This window comes from Gavialis gangeticus, unplaced genomic scaffold (assembly GCF_001723915.1).
Source record: "Gavialis gangeticus isolate Ggan-Ray unplaced genomic scaffold, GavGan_comp1, whole genome shotgun sequence".
NCBI lineage: Eukaryota > Metazoa > Chordata > Crocodylia > Gavialidae > Gavialis > Gavialis gangeticus.
The window spans coordinates 16,598,692-16,613,544 of NW_017729019.1; the positions used below are offsets into that span (position 1 = coordinate 16,598,692).

Consider the following 14,853-nt stretch of genomic DNA (forward strand, 5'->3'; position numbering starts at 1 on the left):
CCTCACGAGTCGGGGCGACCGCAGTGCCACCTGCCGGGTCCGCCGCGCCCGGGGCTCTTCCTTGTGCCCACCGAGACCCCCCTCAGGCCCGGCACCTGCCCTGAAATGGCCAAGGCGAATCTGTTGCGAGCTACCCGGGTTTGCCCGTTCACACGTTCACGACACCCGGCTGCGGCGCTTTGCTCCCTTCTCGCCGGCTTCCCCCCTCGTTTACAGCACGGGAAAAGATTTCACAAATTCCCCTGGGCCCAGAGGCCTTCTCCACCGTTATCTTATCTCGCGGCTGTACATGCCGTTCCAGATGTCAGGCAGGCGCGGAGATTTCTGTACTAGCCATGCCCTGGTACAGAGCTGGCCAAACCCCGACAAGACATAAATCCTGTACGTGGGCAACTGAGTATAAACAGAGGGTGGGAGCGTATATCTGTGGCCTTAGCTAGCTGGTCTCCCCTGCCGGCTTGATTCATAGCAACGGGGCAACCCCTCTGATCAGTGCTCTTAGCTTAAAATAAGGGCCTCTTGCCATAAGCAGCTAGACTCATCCAGCAACAGGAGCTGTGCATGCAAAATGCAGTTCTGGCTAAATCCGGGTGAATTAAGACTACGTTAAGAACAGAAAAGCCACGTACAGCCTTGGGCAGATAAAGGCCCTCTAGGGCCATACGAGAAATCGCCGTTACGTAAAACATAAAGTTGCTATAGAAAATGAAAATGAAACGACGGTGGACAAATGTGGGTGTTTAGATTAAAAAATGGGGTTGTGTAAACAGGACGGGTATAAAATTGAGCGGTAGCCTTGGTTTGGGGGGAGCCTGCTCTGAAGACCCTCGACATTAATCCTCGGACCAAGGGTGCAAAACTTAGACACAGGCGTTGAAAGCCCCAGGACAAGACTTCACCAACCGATCGACTGCTGATGTTACGGTGGTCCTCTCTTAGGGTAGGGAGCCTATACGTTAATCTTATCATATTGCACTAGAAGGGACCCGTATTGCTTTATATTTGTATTAGCTCTAAACGGGTAATAAACTTAGCTTTTCCACTAAGCTTAATTGCTTTACCTGGCAAAAGGCCCATACATTAAAAAAAAAATCCTTATTGTTTAACACACAAACATAATGCACACATGATTTCAAAGCATCCCGATGAGACTGACTTTGTTTTAGCAAAGTGAGAAAGCATCAATACAAGCAAAGTTAATCCTACTCATAAATCAGGAACTTCTGCCCCCGCCTGGAAGACAAACAGCAGAAAGTCATCAATACATGTGCGTCTCTCCTGCCTTGTGCATGTAATTGCTAATCTGAATATTCAAAGTGCCCTTTCCACGTAGGAGCGTTGCATGCTTAAAGTCAGTGGATCGGTATGGATGTTAAAAACAGCTATTTTAATTCTTAACTGTTCCTCATAGAGTATTACTAGCTGGTTAGGAGTGAGATCAATTGATCAACGAGACTATTCCAGCCACAGCTCGAAAGCTTTATTAGGATACGCAATAGCAGAGATTTATCTGTACCAATAAAGACAACGCTTACTCAGCTTTGGATTCAGGGAGGACAGGTCTGCTAGCCAGGTGTCTCGGTTCCCTTGGGGACTTTGCTGAATCTGTTCCTTCTGCTGAGCTTTGGGAAAAGTCCACAATTTTCTTTAACCTATGCCCAATATTTCATAGATTTCATAGATTTTGTAGCCATTAGGGCTGGAAGGGACCTCGTGAGATCAGTGAGTCCAGCCCCCTGCCCCAGGGGCAGGAAGTCAGCTGGGGTCAAAGGATCCCAGCAAGATTTATAAATGATTGATTCAGATATTCCAACAAATGATCCCTGACTGGTTTTATGATTATTTTTTGTTTGTTTTACCGAAACTTTTGGGCCTGGATAAAACCAGATTTCTTGTGGTACTAGAAGGGGCCAAGGGGTCACTTAGTCAGAGATATTTTTTATCCCTGGACTGTTTGACCCTGGCTTATCAATTGCTCAACCCTGGCCTGTCAATTCTGTATCCCAATTTACAGTCTTCTCAACCAGCTCAAATCTGTATCCTCGGGACAGCAGAAGGGACGATTCCTTATGTCCCACTGTGGCCCGTTCTTTGACATGGGTTTGTTACTTTTTCATTAACTGTGACCTGACAAAGCTGCTTTTTCCTTACAGCCATCAATGCTGCCTTGTCTTTACAGTCATTCCAACATTTTAGCAAAAACATGGTAATTATAGCAAAATAGCAATTAATACGTTTGGTTACATTATTACTTTTAATACTCTAAGATGCAGTTGTGATGTACAGTGTGTGGGGGCAGGCTGCCCAAGCATCCCTCCTCCCCCCTGCACCCTCTCTGCCAATCAGGGCCAAGGGGATGTGGTCTTTCTGCCAATCAGCGCCAAAGGGCGGGACCACTGTGAAATGCGGGCAAAAATCGGCTTTCCACGCGCTTGCCATGATCTAAATAGGTCCCTAGTTAAAATGCTGCACAGTCTATGCAGCCTTGTTTTGGAGCAGGGCCTCACCATGGAAAATGGATTCGCTGGGACGAATGCCACACTCCAACAAATGCAGACCTCTCCACAGTCTGCACAGCCTTGTAGGCCCAAGAAAGCTGTCAATGCCTGGGCCTGCATGTTTGGCTTGAGTTGTGTACATGACTTGCACCTAGCAGCAAGAGGAAGTATGGAAAATACTGTCCCTTGACTTAAAATAAATTGGGAAGTTGGGTAACTAAATAGAATAAATATAGCCTGGGGAAAGAGGAACGGTCAGAGCAAGATCTATTCCCACCTAGGAATGGAAAATTACAGCTAAACAGAACAAGTCCATACTGTATGGCAAACAAAAGCAGGCTTATTTAATGATGCGCTAGGAGGAAGGCTTACGCTAATTATGCGTTAAGAAATATGGCAGCTATCAGGTATATAAGAGGAGGAAAAGGTGCTCACCCTTGGGAGCCTGCTCCTGTAGATCTGGTCACTGATCTAGGATCTACCCTGTGCAGGACTTTGACGCAGAAGTCGGGAGCCCCCCGACAAGCCCTCACGGACTGGCCATCCAGTGACGTCGCATTCATTACGCCTCAGGGTGGTGAGCACGTTGCTTTGTCTAAACTACAGGAGTAAATTGTAACTGCTAACGTTCAGTACATTTGTGTATGAAAGAAAGCTGATTGTGTCATAGTCTCCACACCTGGAAGAAGACCCGTAGTTATTTGTCCTCCCTAGCTGTTACAGGGACCTAGCAAGGGGTCACTTAGCCAGAGCTTTTTTTTTTATCCCTGGGCCATTTGATTGCAGCTTATTAATTGCTTGACCCTGGTCTGTCAGTTCTGTACCCCAATTTACAGTCTTCTCAACCAGCTCAAATCTGTATCCTTGGGAGAGAAGGGAGGGGTCCTTATGTCCCACTGTGGCCTGCTCTTTGACATGGGTTTGTTACTTTTTCATTAACTGTGACCTGACAAAGCTGATTTTTCTTTACAGCCATCAATGCTGCTATGTCTTTACAATCATTCCATCATTTTAGCAAAAATACATTAATTATAGCAAAATAGCAATTAATACATTTGGTTACATTATTACTTTTAATACTCTAAGATGCAGTTGCGATATAGTGTCTGGGGAACACGCTGCCCCGTCGTCCCTCCTCCCCTGTGAGGCCTCTCTATTGATCAGCACTGTGAAATTCTGGCAAAATCAGCTCTCCACACCATGAGCAGGCTGCAAAAAAACCTTTCATCTTGCCACGATTTAAGTAGGTCCCTAGTTATAATGCTGCTTGCTACCCACAGCTTATGCTGCACAGACCACTGCACAGTCTACCCAGCCTTGTTTTGGGGCAGGATTTCACCATGGGGAATGGATTCACTGGGGCAATGAATGCGACATGCAACAGAAGTGAAGCAGAAATCTGGAGCTGTGGCTTGGCAAGAAACATTTCCATACAGGAATAGTTCATAATTAGGAGAAAGTGTCTGTCCATACTGTGGATCCCCTTTAGTGGTGGAAATTGATACACTGAGTGTCACAGGGTAGGGAAGAACAGCAGGGAGCTTACCTGGTTTACACTGCATATACATACCAGTCTCGTTTGGAGCTGGACTGTTCTCAGTGGGGGAAGATGACAGAACAAGGAACAATGGTCTCATGTTGCAGCAAAGAAAGTTTAGGTTAGATATTAGGAAGAACTTTCTCACCAGGAGGGTAGTAAAGCACTGAAACATGTTACCCAGAGTGGTGGTGGCATCTCCATTCCTGGAGGTTTTTAAGACCTGGCTCAGCAAAGCCTTGGCTGGGATGATCTAGTTGGGGACAGTCCTACTTGGAGCAGGGGGTTGGACTAGATGTGACCTCCTGAAGTCCCTTCAACCCCCATTTTCTATGATTTAAAGCAACAAGCCACATGCAGCACACTCCATGGTTTCATGCCTGATGAAACATTGGTAGCAGAGGCAGATCCCAGCACGCCTTGTCGTTGTCTCCATCTGATTGACCTGCCTAGTGGAGAGTTGCCAATTTGTTGGAGGCAGCAGCACCAGAGTCTGACAGTAACAGAAATACCGTGAAGAGCCTGGTACTGAACAAAACTGTAAAACAGCAAGCACAGGGAACTATAAAACAGCATGCTGCTGGGATTTAGTGTTGCTGATCCCGAAGGGTGAACATGTCAGAGGAGAAGCGTTCCCATGACCTGCTACACTGCCAAATTGTTACACTCTGAGGGCAACACCACTTAACTGTTTGACACTAATTAAACCAGGGAATTGCCCTTTTACAAGTCCTGCACAAATGGTTCTGGAAGTTGACATGCCCCACCCCCCAGGAGGTGGTGCAATCAGCTCCTTGCTTTCATGGCATTCCTTTGCTTTCTATTTTCTGTAATTGGTTCTGCCATAAATCCTGGCCTTCAGTTGCATCCTCTGGCCGGGAACCAGCCCTGGAGATAGTGTTGCCAACTCTGTTTGAATCTACTCTGGGAGATTTCATCACACGATGTAATGACATTAATGACTGATGTACCGTACTCTAAAACTCATTCACTTCTTGCCTTCAGTGGAAATAAGGAGGATGCTATGAATAATAATTTCCCATTTTAAGCATATTGCATAAGTAAACACTACTGCAAAATCCCAAGTTGTCATGTGAATCTTATTTTTAAAAAGCGAGATCCGATTAGGGATACTTTAGTTGTAAATACACAATTAAATGTTTGTGGGTCTGCGTGCATGTGTACATTCATTTAAAAATACAGAAAATTAAATAACATTTTAATACCATTATAAAATGACAGATACAGCAAAAACTCATTCAGTAAACTTACAATCAACGGTTATTGTATGTACCTTACAGAACTATAATTGCAATGTAGTGTAGTTAGTAGACTAAAAGGATGCCAGCGTGCCTGTGAGAGACAATGCCAACGTGCCCGTGACACGCCATTGCACCTGTGAGAGGCATCAATGTGTCCGTGACATACAACGCAAATGTGCCCATGACACACAACACCAACAAGCCTGTGACATACAACACCATCATGCCTGTGAGATGCAAATATGCCCGACGCACACCGTGTCTGTGACACACAAGGCCAATGAACCTGCGAGAGACGCCAACCTGCCCACAACACAAAATGCAAACATGCCCACGATACACGCCAACTTGCCTTTGACAACGCCAACGTGCCCATGACGCACAAGGCCAACGTGCCCGTGGGAGGCACCAACTTGCTCACGACACACAAGACCAACATGCCCATGAGAGATGCCAATGTGACCATGACACACAAGGCCAACATACCCATGAGAGACATCAACATGCCCAGGATACACAAGGCCAACATGCTCACAACACACAAGGCCAACATGCCCATGAGAGATGTCAGCATGCCCATGAGAGACGCCAACGTGTCCAGCGACACAAGACGCTAGCACACGTGTTTCGGATTATGGTGCGTCGACATTTCCATTGCGTTTAATGTAAAAAACCCACTGGACGCCTGTCTGAATCGATTCAACATCTGACATTCATTTTAATCAACGCCCTGCGGTTGATCCGGCAGCGATCTGGAGATCTATGCCTGATCCCAGGGGACAGGCGGGCAGTGCTGGGGGGGGCCAGGCACAACCCGCCTGCAAGCGATGCACGCGTTGCTGTACAATGGACAGAGGGAGGCCCTGCTCCGCTCCAGGCCCGCAGGAGGCGCTCGAGGGCAGCCGGGAGCAGCGAGGTCGAGGTGCAGGCGGAGAGCCTCACTCGCGGGGAAGGAACCGCGCGTCATCGCCGCCCCAGGCGGAAGTGACGCTATAATGGCGCGCCGGAAGCGGAAAGTGACGCATTCATCCCGCGCCGCTGCTCCCTGTGTGTCTACTCCTGCACGCGGAACGGCGGCGGACATGGCTCCGGGCGGGCAGGCGGCGGGCGGCGGCGCTGGGGCGGCCCCGGAGGGGCTGCGGGACTGGATCCGCAGCGCCTACCGCTTCGCCACGGACAGAAACGACTTCCGCCGGTCAGCCCGCCAGTAGCACCACGTGGGGCCGGGGGGCGTCACCGCGCCTCTCTCCTGGCGGGGACCGCGCGTGGGGCTTGGTTCTCCTGGGGGGAGGAGAGACCCCTCGCCCGTGGGACCAGCCCAGCCCAGCCAGCCACCAAACTTGGCGTCTCTTTTCTTTTCTGCCCTCCAGGAACCTCCTTGTGAACCTGGGGCTTTTCGCTGCGGGCGTCTGGGTCGCCAGGAACCTGACGGACATCGACCTGATGTCTCCACCGCCCGTGGCGTAGCAGCAGGGGTGAGTGGCCGGTGCTGGGGAAAACAAAGCGTCCCCTTGCACAAGTGCAGTGGGAGGATCAAGGGCTTGGGGGAAAGCAGCAGGCCCGTGAGCCCCTGGGAGCGGACATGGACTGCTGCAGGCGAAGTGCCACGTGGTTCCTAACCTGAGACGTTGCCGGCAGTGTCGACATTGGTGGTGTGGAAAGATGGCTGGTGCAGTTCACCTGAACCCCCCTGTTTGGACACAGCCCTGCTGGTAGAAAAGGGATCTAGGGGTTTAGCAAATACCACCGAGGCAGGGAGTTGAGCTGTACTGGCAGAAATAAGCCACCTGCTTGTGCGTGACCTGTCGTTACCAGGGGTTTGCAATGCAGACAGATGTTCACAGCAGTTTCATTTTAGGAAACTCAAGAGCAACTTCTGGTGTATTGCTTTAGTATGCTAGGCTGCAAACCGACCTGCTGACTCAGCCTTTATTTTGTATTTTATTGCAGCCCCTTGAATCGACGTTCGCCCGTGTCAAAGGCTGAAGCGCTGCTGCTCCCAGCACGGCAGGATGACCCCAATGACCACGGGAGCTTTGTGTTAAAGCCACCACAAGTCTTGACCTGCTTGTGTCAGTACTCCATGTTGCTTTTGTTTTGGGTAACAACTTTCAGCAGCAGCTCCGATGCGCATGTATTGCCATTCCACAAGTGACTAGAAGACCTGTAAGTCTGAGAGACTTGGCTTCAGTTGAGCCTGCCGGGCATGACCACCTTTACAGTGGTCTATTACGTTTTCAAGCCTTATGAAACTTGCACGTGGAGTTTCCTTCTGTACTGAGGTTAACGGTTGATTAAATGATCCTTGAGTGTATGTGGAATGACGACAGGCTACTGTGCTGGAATTTTATTCTTTTAATAAGAAATTTCAGCTTACAAAAACAAGGTGTAAAAAGAGTAAAGATTTACAAAAAAATCATAAAAACATGATTCATATTTCACACCCAAAAGAGAAAAGAATAAATCCCAGTCCTGAGTTGTAAGCAGGACTTGTTAACCATTTTATTCAAAGGGAGAGTAAAATTTTAAAAAGGCCTAGGTAACTCTAACCACCAGAAATTTACATGGATAACATTCAGACAGGATAAAGCTGGTGCATTTTTCTTGTCTCAGAAGAATGATGATTGTATGTTGTTCTTGGCAGGGAAGAAGCTATTTGGTGTTGCATAGCATTTTAGTGCCTTGGACTATTTCTACAAGTCACCACTGTCAAGTTGTTACAGGAATTTAGATGGCAGTGGTGGCATTACTACAGGGGAGGTGAAAGCAAAGATTGGGGAGACAGGCCCCGGAGCAGTGCTACTTCCTATCCTCGGCCAGGTGCGCTAGCCTGCTACAGTTCCTACAAGAAGATGCTACACAAACAGTAGAACACTTTCTGGCCCTGAGCATTATTATGGCAGTACCACTGCAGCATGGCTTCAGATTCTTTGGATATTTATGCACAAGTTCATGTATTAGTGAATGTTAAGACACACTTTATACGGCACTAGCTCCGGGGGTTTTACTGGGTGGGGGAGATGAGCCCCTTTAAGAGTAGATGAGGCAATAAGTCACCTTTAACCTTTATCAAGTAGAAAATTAATTGAAAAGAATGGCTGCCTCAGTTTTTTTTCAAAACAAGTTTGGCAGTAGCCTACAACAGGTGCTCGTTACGAACCGTCTCTGGGTCAGTGGAACCTAAGTTTTTGTCCAGGCAGTTCTAGCCTCTGAAGGGGAAAAGAACGGTCAAAACAGACCATTAGCACCATTTAGGCAAATCTTGGTTCTCTTAGGATCTCAGTGTAGATTGGGGCCTATTTGTGCAGCTCCAAGTCTAAAAAGTTTGATTTATCGGATACTGTCTTGACAAACCTTTCACTTAAATATTACAAGCAGGTACCACTTTAGCTTGGTTTGCACATAGCAGGCATGAGACAGAAATGGCCAGTAATAGTTGGTTTGGGATTGTCTACTGCTACTACCACCTCCAAAAGTCCTTGGAACGAAGTAGTCTTGCTCCCCTGTACAGCACAGCACAGCACAGCATCAGCTTAAGAAATTCATGATTTTAGTAGAAGCCTGAAACACAACTACAAGGCATTTGACTTAAAAGCCCTGACAAAAATCACTGTGACAAGCCAGTAACTTGTGTCAAGATTTTAAGTTTAGCCTGGGAATCTCATCAAGATTGCAAGAGGATTTTTAGTGAGAAAAGGAAAACTGCACATGACTTGTCCAGCCTTTGCTAATAGAAGGTAATACCCTCCCAGCAGTTACCAGGGCCGAGACTTCAGAAATGTGTCAATATGGGCTTTTCAAACAGGCTCACCATTAGCTTGACTCTGCTCCTTCAGAAATCAATGGTAAAGCTTCCTTTGACTTTTATGAGCAAGATTAGATCCAATGCTGATAGCTTTTCCAGAGTCCTAGCCTCAGTCACTAATGCATCACAGCACTTAGCTGGTTATCTTACCAAGCAAGAATTTGGAAATCCATTGCTAGAATTGAAAACAATTGTTCACGTAAAAGGTAAACTAGCTAAAGGGATGCACTGAACATGGTCGGACGTTTAAAGAAGAGGGAGACTTGTGAAATAGGCTGGACCTGATTTTCAGTTGGGGTAAAACTGTAAAAGGTCCGCTGCTTTCTCTCATATGAACGGTCCCTTTAATGGCTGTAAGTGTTTAGCAAAATCCAAAGTTAAGCAACAGACTTGGTTGTTTCAGTGGTCTCGTAGTGAAAATGGCACAGTCACTTAAAGACTGCAGCTAGTATAAGTCTCTAAAACATGAACTCTCAGCTGTCACACATACAATTATACGGGTCATTTAGGGTAGCAGGAAACAGCACTCTTCAGTCCAGCAAACAAAGTTCCTATTTATAAAGGCTTTCTAATAAGACTAGGCAGGAAGGTGTACATGATGGTTCCTTTGGCATAATGGTGGTAGCAGCAGTATTGTGGGTTATGTAGACCAAAAGCTGCCTTTCTCGTGCTGTCAGGAAGGTGCCTGTGAACTTCTCTGGAAAAAAGTTTGAGGTAAAGGACAGATTCTAGTCTAGAGTGCAGCCAAAATCTGCAAGTCATTCACCTACGGCAGAGGCTTCTCTCTAATAAGGTACATTCTTAGACCTTGTCTGTGCAAAGAAATACTGCGTTAACGACACTGACACAGCTGAAGTGATCCCCATCCCCAGTGCAGATGGAATTTAGGGATGGATAAAGAAGTTACTGTGAGATAAGCGCAAGGACCGAGTGACATCTGCTCTGCATTAGCCACCTATGTGCAACCTTCTAGCCCAGAGCAAATGACAGCAGACTGGCCATAGTTAATTGTGGGGTTAGCTTTCATTTGCTGTGGTGTATGTGAGCGTGTAGGTAGCTAACACAGCCCAACTGACACTCTGAAGTTCCAGCACTTACTTACCTGATGAGAAACCTGTGCGCTCACACCTTTATGGAGGGAGTAAGCTGTAGCTGCAAAAGCCCTTCTCTTGCTTAAAAGTACATCCACATGGGAGCCAGAGGATCTCTTGTAGCTGCACAATTAAAAAAAGTAACACCCATAACAAGAAGTTACACTGATACAAAAATCAGTGTCGATCAGCCTGCTGAGACGCACACTAATTTAGAAGTGATATAGACTCTCATCCCAGTGCTTATGAGGGGTTTTTTGTTTGGGGTTTTTGTTTTTTGTTTTTCCAAGTTAAAACGCAGCATCTGAAAGTTCTCTTCATTAAAAAGTCCAACTCCTCCTTCCTGTATCTACTGCCATCTTTTTTTACCCTGAAATGCATAACCAAGATTTTTACTACCACAAATCAATGTTCAAGTGAACACTGGTTATCTCTGTCCATTCTTTTCTTGCCTCCAAGTAGCTTGAGCAATGGGGGGGTTATGTGACCATTGTGGGGGTTAAGAAAGTATCTTCTTTGCTTTTCTTTTAACCTCCAGAGAATTCTGCATGTGCATTCTTTGTGTTAAACGCATGCACTGTTCACTCTAAGCGGTAAGTTACTGGCCAAGGAGGAGCTTTTTGCCCTGACGCTTGGATCTTGATGTTAAGGGGATTCCATTCTTGGATTTTATACCTTTTAGCCACTACTCCCCAACAAAATGCATTCCTGATGTACTGCATCCCTGTCTTGCTAGGTGTTCCTTCCCTCATATAAAATCGGCCTGAACTTTTAGTCGTGGTCAATTTGGCATTATTATTTTAAAACTCTTCCCTTTCTCTAGCTCCAACCTGAACAGAATTCAGTAAGAGGAGGGCAGTTCAGAAAGTGCCCTAAAGTATACAGTATTTTGCTCTAGCTCCAATGCATTCTGAATCATGCACAAGCTTTACACAATAAATTAACAGTTAGTGGTTAAAGTCAGTCTTGGGCCCACTGGGCTGGTCATTTTTTTTTCCCTTCTGGAAATGTAAGTTGAAAAACAATTCATTTTTTATGAAGACCAATTTCAGTTCAAAAATTCCTTTGAAAGTGTTGCGGCCAACCATACAAGTTATCCGTAGCACAAACTCATACACACACCGAATGAAATAAGCACGATGGAAGGGCTGGCCCAAAGGCACGCCCTAAAAATGAACCAGGACAAATCATCACGAGTTGGGACAGGTAATTAACAGATGCAGGTTTTGATCATTCAAACTGTGCTGTGGTTTTCCAAATGTCAAAGCTTGCTAAAACGCTTCACATTCCCATCCATAATAAATGGACATCAGTATTAATGTAATAGAGGCAAAAAACCCACACCCAATTGAGGTTTTATATTCCCACCGGCAACAATTCCTACCCACTGCTTCCTCCCTGGCTGATCTCCAGCCGGGTGCAGGGATTAGAGAGAGAAACAAAGACAGTGTTCTGAGCAGGTGCTTATGTTTTACCATTTACTCTTTAAGCAGAGATATTTAGCCACCTTAAGCAACTGTACCACTTGCATAAACGCTGCTCATTCACGAGACAGATTGCTACACATTGCTAACTGGAAATCTGTGCAATTAGTACCATGGCAAGGGGAATTTTTTCTTTCCTTTGTAAGTCAGCAGTTGCCAGTCATCACGTTTGAAATACAAGCTGCTGTTAATTCACCGAAACGCCACAGAATTTATCATTCATAATATGCAAGCTCGTTGTAAATAAGGTACTTCCTTTGACCTGACTGGAAGTGGCCTGAGTGACATAAGAAAAATTAAAAAGCCAAAACATGATGAACTGCCTTTGAACAAGTAGTCATTTGAGTTATTACAAATACAGGAATCTCAGACAAACACACTAAAATACTAACTTCTGAACTTGCTGGTAAACCTTTTTTTTCTTTCACATAGATATGAAATGTACAAATGTCAATGATACCGAAAAGTACTTGTAAAAAACACACAGATTTGTCTGCCACTTGAATAACGAGAGGGGAATTTTAAAATCATTTCCCAAGTTTTCTGTCCCATGCAAAAGTGTAATTGGATACAAGGCACCAAATTTAATGAATCATATAAAATTAGTTCACAAAGCTTTTTCAGTAGGCAAAACTCATCCCCATCCCACTCTCCAACTCCCCCCCCGCGCGCATACACACACGTGCGCGCACACACACACACACACACAATTTTCAATCTGCAATACTGTTATATTGTTGACCTCTCCTGTAGTCCGTGCCGGGGCAGTTTGGGGGCAGCCAAAACCCACTTGCCTGTTGTCTTTCAATTGATAAATAACTGCATATGCAGAGCAGGGGACTTTACAATCAAAAAGCAGAGCTTCTACATAACAGAAACAACATTTGTGCTAGAAGCTTTGCTTTAAAGAAAAATAACCTCTGAGTGTGAGTCCATAGGACACAATTAATGCTTTCACCATTCCCAATTTTATTTCTACACTCTAAAAACATGTCTGGAAGTTCTTATCTATCTGGAGGTGTTACCATCACCTGGAAAAGGATGATTCTAAGATGATGAAGGTTTGGTGCAAGTTAGCTGAATACACATTATTCAGTTTACTGCCATATTTATGACCACTTTTAAAGTCACCAAACCAAGACGGTGTTCTTGTCAGTAGTGAACAAAACAAAATCTTTGCTGTTCTTCAGTACTTTGCAGTGAAACTCCTCTTTGCCCAGTGCATAGTTCAAACCCGGCAATGCAGGTTAACAATAACTTTCCAGGAAGCTGCTGTAATTAAAAACTTGCTGGTGGGGTCAAGTTAGCCTAAAACAAATCTGCAGCAGACCTTGTGTTTAATCTGGCCATAACGTTGTGAATTAAGTCTCTTGAATTTCACATAAGAAATGAAATAAAGCCAATTTGCATAAGACTTAAAACATTAAGGAGGTGCTGGTAGCAACTCTCTCTGTAAAACTGCATATCTAGATCACCGTAAGTCACTGATTAATTACAGCAGCTTTCTATGCTTTTGGGGCCCTGTTTCACAAGGTACCAACCCTAGTCACCTTCAGGTGTTGCTCTGCATACATTTCATGGGACTCGCTCTGCAGGCTGGGTTCCTAGAGAGCCACAGGAGAGACTGAACAGTGATGACTGCTTTTTAATCTACCGCAGTGCTCTAACATTTTGGCCTAGCACCTGCTGCTGCTCCAAAGCCTCCAAATTCAGTCACAGTCACAGACATCCTTCTACATGCAAGCAGGGACCTCTTGCAAAGGGGCTTTTATCTAGCTGGTAAATTAACACAAGGACAACTTGTTTAATGTCATTCAGCCAGTCATTTAAAAGAAAGGTTTAATTAGTCTGCTCCAACAGACTTTTGTCACTGAAAAATATTAGGTATATGCACAGGGCCAAATTCTGCTCCCATTTACACCAATTAAGGCTGTGACCCTGCTGGCACTTCCCAGGGGCTTACATTTACTCACATATCTGCGGTCTCATTAAAGCCAACGGAGGCTACTTGCATGATTTAAGATGCACCAGGTACCTAAAAGTTTGCAGGATTGGGAATTAAATGCAGAATAAGTCAACTGACATCAGCTGTGAATGGGCAGAATTGGACTGTCAGGATTAAGGAGGGACAAAGTTTGTCAAGATTCACTTAAGTGGGCTTTGCTGTAATTGCAAGCAAGATCTACGTTCATCTTATTGACCTCAAGGTAACTTCCAATAAGAATTTCTGGCAACCCGGACACTATAAAACAGTGTACACCACAGTGGGAGCATTGGGCAATGCTTATATAAAGAAGCCTGCAGTAGACAAATATAAACCAAACAGCATAAAAAATGCTATACGCTATCGCTTCCAAATAAAAGCTAAATATTACAGAAACCTCACAGTGTTGGAAAAAGCAAGTTTACTTCAAAGTATAATTACTTCCTTCCCTACCAGGGTAGGTCATTTTTTCTGACTGCAATTTCTCCACATCTCAGCACTACTGGGCTCATGTCACATGGAGAGGCCACTAATCTCAAAAGATGTCAGCAGCAAATGCTACTAATCTGCTTGGGAAATCTGATGCACTGAGAGCTAACGGTACACCTTCCTTCCAGCCTCCCTTCCCTCTCTGCTACCTACACGATTCAAGTGACAACTTTATTACTACCTGAATTCAAATATTAATGCAACACACTCAGTCAAAAGATGAGCATTCATAGTGATAAGTCTAGGCTCACTGCAGTCACAACTGTAACGCTGCATTGTGTTTGCCTTTATGTCAGACATTTTTTATATAAACAGGGCTACATCAGCAAAGGTATTCAGAATTCGTCACCAGGGTCAGTCATAGTGAACCATGGATCTCCTGTTCAAGAGAAAAATGTAATCTCTCTCCCCTCCCCGCACTGAAAAGCCGATCCAATTTCATCTTAGAAGTTGGACAGACTTAGAAGGATAAATCAGTAAATTTAGAAAATATCAACTTCCCCCTCCACCTCAAGAGGATTCAAAAGGCATAGTTAAGCAACATTTTACCTTCCTTATCTCTAATTTTCTTTTTAGATCCTTTTTAAAGGTATTAAGCACCTACATCTTGCTCTAGCAAAAAATTCCATAATGCTTAAGCATACATCTCATCAACCCACTGAATGTTTTCTTTCTTTCCTTTTTTTTTTTTTTTTTTTTTTTT

At 45.0% G+C, this 14,853-nt stretch overlaps 1 protein-coding gene across 1 annotated transcript; it reads left to right on the forward strand.

Annotated features, from left to right (window-relative positions):
* The first annotated feature begins 6,274 nt into the window (after positions 1–6,274).
* On the forward strand, positions 6,275–7,621 carry TOMM6 (translocase of outer mitochondrial membrane 6). The gene is made up of 3 exons (XM_019514240.1): positions 6,275–6,492; positions 6,668–6,772; positions 7,248–7,621. Exons 1-2 carry the CDS (start codon positions 6,293–6,295, stop codon positions 6,762–6,764), a joined length of 297 nt encoding a protein of 98 aa, XP_019369785.1. The 5' UTR covers positions 6,275–6,292; the 3' UTR covers positions 6,765–6,772; positions 7,248–7,621.
* The last annotated feature ends 7,232 nt before the right edge of the window (positions 7,622–14,853 follow it).